This window comes from Microtus ochrogaster, linkage group LG5 (assembly GCF_000317375.1).
Source record: "Microtus ochrogaster isolate Prairie Vole_2 linkage group LG5, MicOch1.0, whole genome shotgun sequence".
Taxonomy (NCBI): Eukaryota; Metazoa; Chordata; class Mammalia; order Rodentia; family Cricetidae; genus Microtus; species Microtus ochrogaster.
Genome location: NC_022031.1, coordinates 36452055 through 36464506, shown reverse-complemented (window position 1 = coordinate 36464506; position 12452 = coordinate 36452055). Strand labels below are relative to the sequence as shown.

The window sequence follows — 12452 nt, the reverse complement described above, 5'->3', positions numbered from 1 at the left end:
TTCCGAGCACTGACTTAGAACCTTAGTTCTAAGCTCACACTCCTGTTACCACACCCTGGTTCCGAGCACCGATCATCTCACTGCTTCCAGAATCTGCCGAGTGTTATGGAAACCCAAACTAGAGGTCACAGAACGCGGGCTCCTGACATTACCTGAGTGATGGCCTCCACCACAGGCTCAGGAAGGGGTCCGCTGTTGCCAATGCAGGTCATGCAGCCATAGCCCACCACGTCAAACCTGTGTAAAACACAGCACAGGAAAAGGCTGTCTCGGTGAGCCCCTGTGCAGGAGCACTTCCCAGAGGCCACGGGACATAAAGCAGGGGCAGTGGAGTGAGTTTGGGACAGGGCCATTCTGAAGAGTTTCCCTTCCTAAGAAGGATGCCACCCACATTCTTAAACTTGTAACATAAGGACCCAAATGATCTAGAATATTTAAAAGCTGAAACTCAATGTGCCTTTTTATATCTCCATCTCCTATCGTGCATTCCCAAAGACTTTGGAATTTTATGAGACACATGGAGGAAACAGATGTTATGGAAACTAGGAAACAACACGGTAACTGGAGAAACTGCTGTGGTGACTAATCACGCATTTGCCTCAAGGACTAGAATGTAATTATTCCCAGGCCAAAAGGCAGACTCAGTTGCACATTCACTATCAGGCCACAGTTCTTCTCAGTGCCAGCGAGGACAGGCGCCCTCTTCTGGGGAAAGGAGGGATTGCCACAAGGAATAGGGGTCACTTGCAAAAGGAACAACTAGTGCAACCATCCCAGGGGCCCCTGCAACCGGAAAGCCAGGGTTTAAGTCTGTCTGCCACATGATAAAATGCCGTGAAAGTGCACAGGATGGGTGACAGCCTGCTACACAAGGACACAGGTGCCAGGGGACCAGGACAATGGCGAAACAACCAACCAACCAACCAACCAACCAAAAACCCCTCTCCCTCACCCTAGCTGGGACAGATAAGGCATGACTCCACTCTCTCGAAGGTAGTAGGTGACCACGCCACTTCCGGGAGACAGGCTAGTTTTGACGTAGGGCTTCACATTCAGTCCCGCCTCCACAGCTTTCTTCGCTAGCAGTCCTGCAAGATGCACGGTGAGCGTTTACTTTAGGAAAAGGCCTGGGTTTTCCCAGCTATGTTTCTTGACCAACATATTGAAAGTGCACTACCCAGAGCCAATTCATGTATGCAGCAAGCCCAAATGAGTCATGGAAATGAAGCAAGGGGCAGGTGGGCGTTTGTTCTTCCTAATAGATGAACCTCAGCTTGGTGTGGCAGCTCACATCTTTAGTTCCAGCATCTGGACCAGCCTGGGCTTACGGAGCAAGTTCCCCAAACCAAAACCAACCAAGCAAACAAATAAATGAATCCAATACCACTTAGTGATATCCTGTGAGTTTTTAATTCTGGGAGGGAAAATTCTCTAAAATTATCTGTTTGGATTTGGATGAAAATCATGACTGTTAGGGCCTTTTCTGAGATACACGAGTTGTGTCCTGACTGGAAAGAAACACAGGCAGCTACAGCACATCTGGAGCACAGACAGCTACAGCACATCTGGACCACAGACAGCTACAGCACATCTGGACCACAGACATTCCCAAAGCAGAAGATCAGTGGCCCTGGGCACTGGTTAGGACCATAATGGATTCGCTCATGCTCTGAGTCAGGAAGCATGACAACTGAGGGGGAGATATGAGGCAAGGAGGGGAGGGAACAAGGATACAAAGGCCACGGGCAGGTGGTGGCGTTCCCTGAAGAAAGGTTTGTTCCAGATAAGTAGGGAAAGTTCAGATGGCAAAGATGAACTCTAAAATGGTTTCCTTATAGGCCCACGAGGAAAGAACTACTGACCCTGGTCACTGGACCCAAGGGAAGTTCTCGACGGTGATGAAACATTGGAATTAAGGATCCTACAACATTGAACTTCCCATGTAACTATTAACCACCTCGTGGCATTGCACAACAGCTACCATGCCGAGCTTCATCAGCCAGGGACCTGGGCCCTGGTCCAGCCACAACTGCCTATGCACCAAGACAGCGGCTTACAGGGGCAAAGTCTGTGTGGGGACAAGAGGTTCTCTTTCTGTTCTTTCTCAGGTGGGACTGGATTCCAGGTGCTGGCAGAAATCAGCTTCCTCTACTCTCTTCTACGTATTTTCTGTGTTAATTACCGAAGGACAGCCTGTCATACACTATGAATATTACTTAAATACTTTGCTTTGGATGCTTTTGGCTGTGTAGAAACGTTCTGGGTCAATCTCTCCATACATCTGTAAAATGAAAATTCTTCTTCCCCCATCCAGGAGACCAGGAGGATGGAAGCAGATACACTCACCTGCTCCTAACATCACGGATGGATTGCTGGTGTTTGTGCAGCTAGTGATGGCAGCAATGACCACAGAGCCATGAGTAAGAGTGAATTCACTGTTATTATAGATGAATGTCTTCTGGTCATTGTGACGGTCTGGAGCAACCTGAAAACCTTTAAATCCTTGCTGTGGGAAGAGAAGGTTGAAAACATTACATGCAAGAAGAAAGAAAATAGGGCACACAAAAAGAAGAAAAAATATGTGTGATCAAAATTCCTCACTTTGGAAGAAGTGTGATAGTAATTTTAAGTGCCAATTATTAACGGAACAAATGCTTTTATGAGTAAACTTTGAAATAAAACAGAAAATGTAAACATCTATTTCTTTTGATTAACAGTTCAAAGTTAGCCTGCAAAGTATATACTATAGTGGTTGTGGCCTGACTGAGTCTGTGGATTCTGATCTCATGGAGATTTGGAGAAAGGTAACTTGTCTTAATATCACTTTCAACTAATCTGATCAGCCATGTAAGATACAGCTACACATCTGGTATAGCGGAGGCCTCATGGATAAACTCCCTGTCAGCCTCTCATTCGGGAGGCAGTCTGTGAAAATCTGAGCATCAGCCTTGACACATACCCAAAGAGTGCCGTGGAGTGCCGTGAGAGGAAGAGGACTTCCTGCTAGGAGATGCTGGGGGCCATGTTACAGAGCACAGTATCTGATAGAACTTAAAGGGTCGGGCAGAAGAGGATGGCAGGGAGGAAGCAGAGACATGCACACGCGGAGAGGCATGCACAAAAGTCCGGGGACTTAGAGAGCCTGTGCAATCAGGGCGACCAACACTGCAGGAGGTTCAGGAAAAGGATATATGCACGAACAGGGGTTGCATTTATAGACAGGCACGTGCTGCAGGGAAGTTGCTGGGCCCATAGTTCATGGGGGCCTCATGAAGGGGTTTAGGAAGGAGAAGAAACGTCCTTGACACCAGGGTCCAGGGAGCATTATAACAGGGGGTGGAAGCCTGGGCACAAAGGTGCAGGGTAGAGATCAGGCCCTACCTTGGCTCCGAGGCAGCTTTCAAAGTCCTTTTTCATGTCAGACACAGCAACTTTGTCCTGGGGTCTTTTCGGTCCACTGCAGCAAGGCACAACTGTTTTCAAATCTAACTCCACAACCTGTTCACCCAAACCAAAAGCAATAACAGCATCCATAAAGAAACAGCACAACCACACCAGAGACCTTAGAACATCCCAAAATAAGCAGTTGAACAGGTTGCCACGTTCTAAACCAGGGAAGTCAGTGATCCTTCCATCACGTTAAAAATTAACTCCTCTATTAAGATGGGCACGGGAGTAGCATCGTACTGGCAGGACTCTTTGCTGCTTTAGAGGGAAGGGGTAGACACCGGCTGTCTGCTGTCTTCTACTTGCTGCTCTGTAGAGTAGCTAACATATGGCTTTTAGGCTGAGATTGGCTTTCTACTGAGGGATGGAGCCACAAGCCATGACTGCAGAAGATACGCTGTCAACTCAATGAGTACTTCCGCTTTGATGGTGCCTGAAAACAGGGACCCCAAGACTGGTTTACTCTCTAAAGCCTGGCTGCTTGTGAAATCACAGATTCAGTTTGTACCCCTAGAAAATAAAGCAAACCACGGGGTAAACAGACGGCTACTGTCTACTACTGACGGCTCATGTCTTCACGTCTTTCTAGGACTGTAACAACGGTAGGCTTGGCTTTTGAATAGCTGCAGCTACCTCATAAAGTCTACCACGCGTAAGTGTCAACCAGTAGTAGTAGGGACAGGGAACACTCAACTCACAAAGTTCAGGTCAGTAGTCACATTTAGAATTATTTTGATACGTTATGTCCTTAACCTTTTCATTGCACCACTACCTACCACCTGTTCCTTTACAATGGCAACCCAGGGACTAATTTCCCACAATTGTACCACCCATGAAGAAACACAGACAACCACAACTGCAGCCTCAGAAAGAAGAGTTTAGAAGGTGCTCTCGTACCTGAGTGAAGTCTGGGTCTTGGGAGGGGTCACTGAAATCTCGAAACATGCCTACAGCCTGCAGATACTTTCTAATGTGCTTTACTCTGTCCTCCTCACGACCTAAAGGGCACCAGTAACAGAGGAACACGTTACCGTTTCCGGGTTAAAGACTACAAAGCAAGAGTCCACCTGTGGTTCTGTAGGTCATGCCATCACCAACGCCCCTGCCCCTTCAGCTTCTGGGCTGCTATTTATTGGGCGCCATCTGCTATTCCCACCCAAGTGACGTTTACAGAACAGATTCTGGCTCTCCTTATGGATGTGCTTCACCTTTTTGGTGACAGCCCTTATTCAACAGCATCCTCAGCCTGAGCCCCCTGCTCAAGGGCACCCATGCATCTGTCCTCAATTTGCCACACTCACTCTTGCCATTACTTTGCTAAAATAATTATCGATAGCCTCAAATTTCTGACCCATATGCACGTTGGTGAGCCTGGCACTGTGTGCGCAATGCTTCAAATGAATTACATCACCCCCTGGTCTTTAATGAACCCACGGGACAAGTACTATTATTATTCTCATTTACTGATGAGGAAATGCTAGTGCAGGAAAATTAGTAGGTAACTCTCTAAGGAATACAGCTAGGACATGGCAGAACAAAGAACCCAAATTTGCAGCCAAAGTCTAAAGTCTTAATCCTCAGCGCCCTATCGCCAGAAATACAGCCCTGAACCCACTGCTGTTCTGGATATAACGGCCACAGGCTTTGATTCCGACTCTGCTACTTACTAATTACACTGCTCTGTTTCTAGGCTTTTCTCTCCCATTATTTAAACAAGGAACCCATCAATTTACCCAATCAACATCTGAAAGGGGACACAGTAGGTGGATACCAGTGCCTGCTATCCAACAGGCCCTCCAGTTATCACCACCAAGGCCTCTTGTGTCAATATACAACAATCAGCGTTTGAAGAGCAGTATGTACATCTGGGTTCCGGGGTACCAGGGAGAGTTGTTTTTCTTGGCTATCAAGGTCCACTCCACACCTCCTTAAATCCAACAACATACTTTGTCTCCACAGAGAGGAAAATACATCTAACACAAGAGCGCGGGGCGGGCAGAGGTGGAAGGCAGGGTTGGCTGCTGCTCAGGGGCTCTGCTTTCAGCCCTTCACGTACCTGTCTGCAGCAGGTACGCAATGCTGACTTCATCCACCGGGAAGAAGGCCGCGGTCGCACCGTACTCTGGGCACATGTTGGCAATTGTAGCTCGGTCAGCGATGGACAGTTGGGCCACTCCTGGCCCGAAAAACTCCACAAATTTGCCCACAACCCCAACTTGCCGGAGGTGCTATACAGCAGAAACAATAGGGAAGTCTGAGGGTTGAAAGTCCACATCTGTAACACAAAGCTATCTCTTGGCAATGTCTCTAAGGGACTGGGTTCCGGGATGGCAAAGGGACACCCCAGGGATGGGGGATGCTGTAGCAGCACGAAGAAGGCCGGTGTGACATGGACATGGGGGACTGGGAAGAAGGGGAGGGGAATCTATTAGCTCTCCACAACCCTCCTGTGAATCCGAGAGTGTACCAAAACTAAAGAAAGGAAAAGAATGCCAAAATTACACCAAGATGTGTTATTCTAAATGACAAACTGTCAGAATGAAACACTGAAGGCATTAAAAAATTACATTCTTTGATCCTAGATAAGTTTAGTACCTATATAATCACAGTATTTAAATAAAGGATTTCTTTTTTTTTTTTTTTTTTTTTTTTTTTTGAGACAGGGTTTCTCCGTAGCTTTTTGGTTCCTGTCCTGGATCTAGCTCTTGTAGACCAGGCTGGCCTCGAACTCACAGAGATCCGCCTGCCCCTGCCTCCTGAGTGCTGGGATTAAAGGCATGTGCCACCACTGCCCGGCAAGGATTTCTTTTTAAAGACACAGTGAACACCTAGTTCTCACTACTACCAATGCCACAGACTGCGCATCTCCTGTCTCCCCATTATGCTTTAGCTAGGCCTGAGGCTCCAGGACCGGTCAGTTAACTTGACAAAGAAGCCAGCTCCTCAGTCAGCTAAGGGCATAGGGAGCCCTTCAGCTACCTGCATTCTACCATACTTTTGGGGTGAGCGCTGTTAGTGCAATTTTGAAAACTACTGTGACAATCTGTGGTATTTAATAAATCCAATTCTAAATTCCATAAAGATTGAATCAAAGATAACCTTTTGACTTTTTCAGCATGGGTTCTATACAAAGGGCCTCTACACTATATAACCAAGGGAAAAATTATTTGGAATAAAGACCATGACCCCCCCCCCCCCCACAGGGTTTCTTGGTATAGTCCTGGCTGTCCTTGAGCTTGCTCTGTAGACCAGGCTGGTCTTGAACTCAGAGATCTGCCTGCCTCTGCCTCCCAAGTCCTGGGATTCAATGTGTGGGCCACCACAGTCCAGGAGAAAGTACTTTTCCTAAAGCAAGTGAATCGTGCACATACACACACCTAGGATACTGTCAAGAGTTTAAGAGAAAGCCCTAATAATAACTTCTGAGTTGTAGTCACATCTATTGCAATAAATGAACTTCTAATAAGAGAAGAAAGTATAAAATCGGAAAGTGGAAGGATAGACCAATTCCCAAAGGTTCTCCTTGGTCTCCACACATGCCATGCTTCACACACACACACACAGAGATAAAAATGGAATAAAACTTAAGAGAAAAAGATACAAGTGGAAAAATTAGCAAAAGTATAAAATATGTGTGGGAATATTTTCAACCTCAAGAGAACGGTTACTTCTGGGAGGGAAAGGATCTTCTGAACCATACATAAATGCTAATTCTAGACATGCACAAATTATAAATATATTCTAATTCATAAAAACAGCCTCAGAAACAAATCTGACAGGACATTATTGTCTCTTTAAATTTCGGTGACAGGAGCCAGGCAAGAAGCAGAGGCAGGTGGATCTCTGTGAGTTTGAGGAGAGCCTGGTCTATATAGTAAGTTCTAGGCCAGTCAGAGCTACATAGAGAGACCCTGTCTTGGGGCAAAAAGGAAAAAAGAAAAATTTGGTGACAGGAATATGACCATGATCTTAATTTCTGAGTACTTTATGTCACAATTTTAAAAATTAAGGAGAAGAATGAAGATAACCATATAAACTTAACCAGAAGAACTCTTTTTAATCTTATTTTATTTTCATAATCTATTTATCAGCACATTCCATCCTAGCCTCTCTAGAGCACACTGACTCCATTAAGTTTATTCCGTTTGTCATTGGCTTCCCAGGAGGCCGTGTGTGTTTCTGTGTGGATCATATATTACGCATATACATACACATATCCTTACCTTAGTAATGGTGAGCACGATGTCCGTGGACGTTACCAGAGGGTGGGGCTTTCCCATGAGCCTGTAGCCAATCACTTGGGGAAGCACCATGCTGATGGGCTGACCCAGCATGACAGCTTCTGCTTCGATGCCACCTACACCTGCAGTGAACGGCACAGCAGAGCAATGCTTCATAGCCCTCACCTCAGCCACAGACGGCTTATCTGGCACAGAGCAGTATTTCCCTCTATAGACTGTGTGCTCCCCAGTACCTGGACCAAAATCTCTTCAGTGCCACCCTCAATAGAGTAGGTTTAGGAGGCTCCATTGTTATGAACACCTAGCTGATTTTCACTTATGCAAATGTCCTTGAACTTTAGTCAGTTTAGTTTTCCAAATAGAAAGGGTTTTGTTTTCTAGGCACTGAAAAACACAGCAGCAAACAAAGGCACCCACCCTACTCTGTGACCATGCAGACACGTGTGGTGAACCCCCCCACTCTGTGACCATGCAGACACATGCAGTGAAGCCCTCATCTGCGACCATGCAGACACGTGCAGTGAACCCCCCACTCTGTGACCATGCAGACACGTGTGGTGAACCCCCCACTCTGTGACCATGCAGACACGTGTGGTGAACCCCCCCACTCTGTGACCATGCAGACACGTGCAGTGAAGCCCTCCTCTGCGACCATGCAGACACGTGCGGTGAACGTGGTAAGTGCTCCCAAAGAACATCCATGACAACAACGTGCGAGAAGACTCACCCCAGCCAAGGACTCCTAGACCGTCAATCATGGTAGTGTGTGAATCTGTGCCCACGAGGCTGTCTGGGTAATAACATCCATCCTGATCAAACACTACTCTTGCCAGATACTCCAAATTCACCTGGTGAATGATTCCCGAGCCAGGAGGAATAATCCGCATATTGCAAAAGGCCTGGGAACCCCACTATGATTGAACAACAAAAAGAATACAGGGAGGACAGTTTTAGTTGGTCATCTGCACACCTCATTAAGCCCCACAACATGGAAAACCAAATGGTGCAACCAAACTCTGGCCCATACCTTTAAGAATTCAAACCGTTCTCTATTTCTTTCAAATTCCAGGTCTTGATTCTTCTGTAAACTGTCTGTCCTGTCAGAGAGAAAAACTAGATGTATAAATTGCGAGGCTTCCCATATGACCCATCCAATCTGTTGGTGATGAATCAAGCCAACAGCAACGACATCTGCAAGCTTGCAGGCTGGTCTACACCTCGCTGTTACAGCTGGATTTACCCCAGACAGAAGAGATGGAGGGCAAAACTAGTGTAGGCATTATGCTCAGGTCAGGGAGCTGGGCTCCCCAGGGAGCCAGGCCCAGGAAGCTGGGTATAGGGAGCAGGGCCCAGGGAGCCAGACACAGAATGGTTACTTGTGATTTTAAAAAAAAAAAAAAAAAAGAGGACTAAAGGTGCAGTGGATTAGAAACACCTCAACTCCTCTAAAGCCAGGCATGCACTTGCGCTGACAAACTCACGGTGCACATGCGTGTCCTGAATCATTTTTCTGGAGTTAAGCTACTAGATGCAGACCACGCATTCAAAGCAAACAGACAAGCAATGATAAGGTTTACACAATCCATTTCTCCCGATATTGTTGGAAAAACCTTTTTGGCAACACTTTTATAGATATTCTTATATATGTATGCATATTAAAAATTATTTTACATTCACTTATTAGTCTGTATGTAGGTAAGTGTGGGCACGTGTGTGCCATGGGACTCGTGTATGTCAGGGGCTCAGTGTGGGAGTTGGTTCTCTCTTTCAATCATGTAGATTCCAAGGATGGAACTCCGGTCCTCAGGCTTGGCAGCAAATACCCTGACCTGCTGAGCTATCATCGGCCCAACACGTACACAGAGTTTTATAAAGTGTATTCCGAGATTTTGCACGAGGAAGCCAACCGCGGAAACTCTCCCAGCCTTCCTCACCTTCTGTTGAAATCCACCTGGATGGAGTGGTCAATCACAAGGTCAGCGGGACAGACAGGGTTTATCTTCTCTGGATTTCCCCCTAGCTTCTTCACAGCATCACGCATTGCTGCAAAGTCAACCACAGCTGGCACACCCCTAAGGGAAGACAGACGCAAGCAGGAACAGCCGTAAGTGTGTGCGACTGGATCTGGCAGGTTTTGCCAACGCTAATACTGACAAGCGACCATCTCATCAGAGGTGCTAGCGATGGGTGACTTAGGAAAATGTAAGTTTCTCAGCATATACCTTAGAGCATAAATCACACAGGAGGTAAGTGGTATGACTGAGTAGAACTTCACCGGTAAATGAACTTCAACACAAGAAACCATGGGGAAGCCAGATGGTTATGCCCAGGAACCCTGACTGCTTCCAAGATCACCCCTGTAACTTTGGACCCAACTTGAAGGAGCAGATATACCTTGGAATAAAACTGATCAAAGAAGTAAAACTCTTTATAATGAAGAAAATGAAAACACCAAAGAAAGAACCTGAAGACACTAGGAGATGGACAGACTTCCATACCCGTGGATTAGAAGAATCGGTGTTCTAAAAGTGGCTACATTACCAACTCATCTACGTTCAATGCAATCCTCATCAAAATTCCAATGCTATTCTTCACAGAAATAGAAAAATATAAGGTGAAAATCCACATGGTTGCACAAAAGACCCCAGGCTGCCAAAGCAACCCCCAGCGTCTTAGCTTCTCTTCTCATCGCTGTGGTAAGTTATTGATAAAAGCCATTTACTAGGGGGAGAAAGGGCTTACTGTAACCCATGGTCCTCAGTGCAGCCCTTCACGGTGGGGCAGTCAAAGCAGGAGCTTGGAACAGCAAAGGACACTCGCTGGCTGGCGCTCAGCTCCCACACAGCTGTCCACTCACACAGCTGGGATGCCTTGCGGAGGGAATGCCTACCCACAGTGAGGACATGTCTTCCCTGTCATCATCATAATGAATGTGGTCAAGACAATCCACCACAGACGTTCTCAGAGCCCCTCCTCCCAGGGGATTCTGGGTTCTGTCGAGCTGATAACAGCAACCACCACACTGAGCAAAAGAATGAATACTGGAGCTTTCATTATACTGGATCTCAAGTCATACTGCAGGGCGACGGTGACAGCCCTGCCCCCCAAACAGACACGTAGATCAATAAAGCACAATGGGGACCTAGATATAAATTCACAAAGTGCTGCCCCCTGGTTTTTGGGAAAGTTCCACTTTACATTGGAGAAAAGATAAACAATGCTGGGGAAACTGGCTATCTACAGGAAAAAGAAACCAGGTCCTGACATCTCACCATGCTCAAACACCAACTCCAGATGGATCAAAGACCCTAACGTAAGACCTGGAACTCTGAAGTCATTAGAAGGAAAGTGGGGGAACCACTTTAAGATTCAAATGTGGGCAAGATATTTCCCAGTAGGATTCCAGTCTACCCAGGAAGGAAATGAGGCCAACCGTTGACAAGTGAGACCTCCTTAACCAAAAAGGCCTCTGCATGCTAAAGAACATAAGTTTATTAAGTGAAGAGGCAGCTCACACAGCAGGAGAAAATCTTTGCTAGCGATACAGCGGACAAAGAACTAACATCTAGAGTGTACAAAGGCCTCAAAAACTAAACCATCAAACAACCCAATCAATAAACAGAATAATAGAACAAAAAGAGTTCTTAAAAGATGAAATACAAAGGGCCAATAAAGACAAAAATGTGTAATTCCTCATGAGCCACCAAAGAAAAGCAAATCAAAATTACACCGGGATTCCATTTCACTCCAGTCAGAAAGAACGTCATGAAGAGAAATATTAACATGTATTGAGGACATGAACGAAAGGGACACAGCAGGTGGGAATGTAAATTGTCCATCCACAGTTGTAGTCAGCAGAGGGATTTCTTTAAAAACTCCATGAGTTTTAGATGTCCCATATGCCATGTCCCGGCCATACCCTCCTGGTAACTGATTATCCAAAGGCTTCAAGCCAACACATGACAGAGACACTGCACTCCGGTGTCCACTGCGGCCCTGTAGCAGCTGAGTTACGCCCCCAGCTGGGTGTCTAAGAAAGAGCAGTGGATAAGAACAGCACCACACCACACACAGTAGGACCGTTTAGCCCGAAAGAACAAGAGGAAATCGTGTGCAGGAAAATGAATGCACCTGGGAATAATCTATGGCGCGGACTATGCCCGTCAGAAAGACAAATATCCTCTCTCATTGGTGGTCCCTAAATGTTCTGGAGATATAAAGTTGTCTACGTGCATACCGCACGAGAGTAGATGGACGGCTGTTTAGGAGAGCAGAGGGGACTAGAGGGTGGGGAGGGATAAGAAAAGGAGCAGAGGGAGGTTGGGGACAACATGCTCAATGGACATTACCTACTACCTGAAAATTCCCTTATGTAACAGTGTACCGTCTAGAAGGATTACACATGATTTAAAAAAAAAGTAGTAGGTAGAATTCAGAAGAATGGGCTTCCAATCAGATTTATAATAACTGAATCAGTTCTTCTATTATCTTTAATATAAAAAGTCTGGGAGCTAGAGAGATGGCTCAGCAGTTAAGAGTGCTGCTCTTCCGGAATTCAATTCCTGGCAGCTCATACCCGTGTGTAACTCCAGGTCCAGGGCTTCTAACACTCACACACAGACATACATGCAGGCAAAACACCGATGATCGTAAAGTGTGTGTGTGTGTGTGTGTGTGTGTATGTGTGTATATATATTCTATTGATTTTCTTCTACACAGAGAAACTGGATCCACCAAGGGAATGGGAGAACATCATTGCAAAAT

The 12452-nt window shown here is 46.1% G+C and overlaps 1 protein-coding gene across 1 annotated transcript in view; it reads right to left on the bottom strand.

The window, feature by feature from the left end:
- The window catches only part of Aco1 (aconitase 1), a 50345-nt gene that overhangs the window by 16603 nt on the left and 21290 nt on the right, over positions 1-12452 (bottom strand). Inside the window, exons 4-13 of the mRNA XM_005361982.3 lie at positions 9623-9760; positions 8716-8785; positions 8416-8599; positions 7671-7810; positions 5504-5675; positions 4345-4445; positions 3382-3498; positions 2347-2506; positions 953-1088; positions 153-237 (exon numbers count right to left, since the gene is read on the bottom strand). Coding sequence (XP_005362039.1) covers positions 153-237; positions 953-1088; positions 2347-2506; positions 3382-3498; positions 4345-4445; positions 5504-5675; positions 7671-7810; positions 8416-8599; positions 8716-8785; positions 9623-9760 — 1303 coding nt within the window. The remainder of the gene's footprint in view (positions 1-152; positions 238-952; positions 1089-2346; positions 2507-3381; positions 3499-4344; positions 4446-5503; positions 5676-7670; positions 7811-8415; positions 8600-8715; positions 8786-9622; positions 9761-12452) is intronic.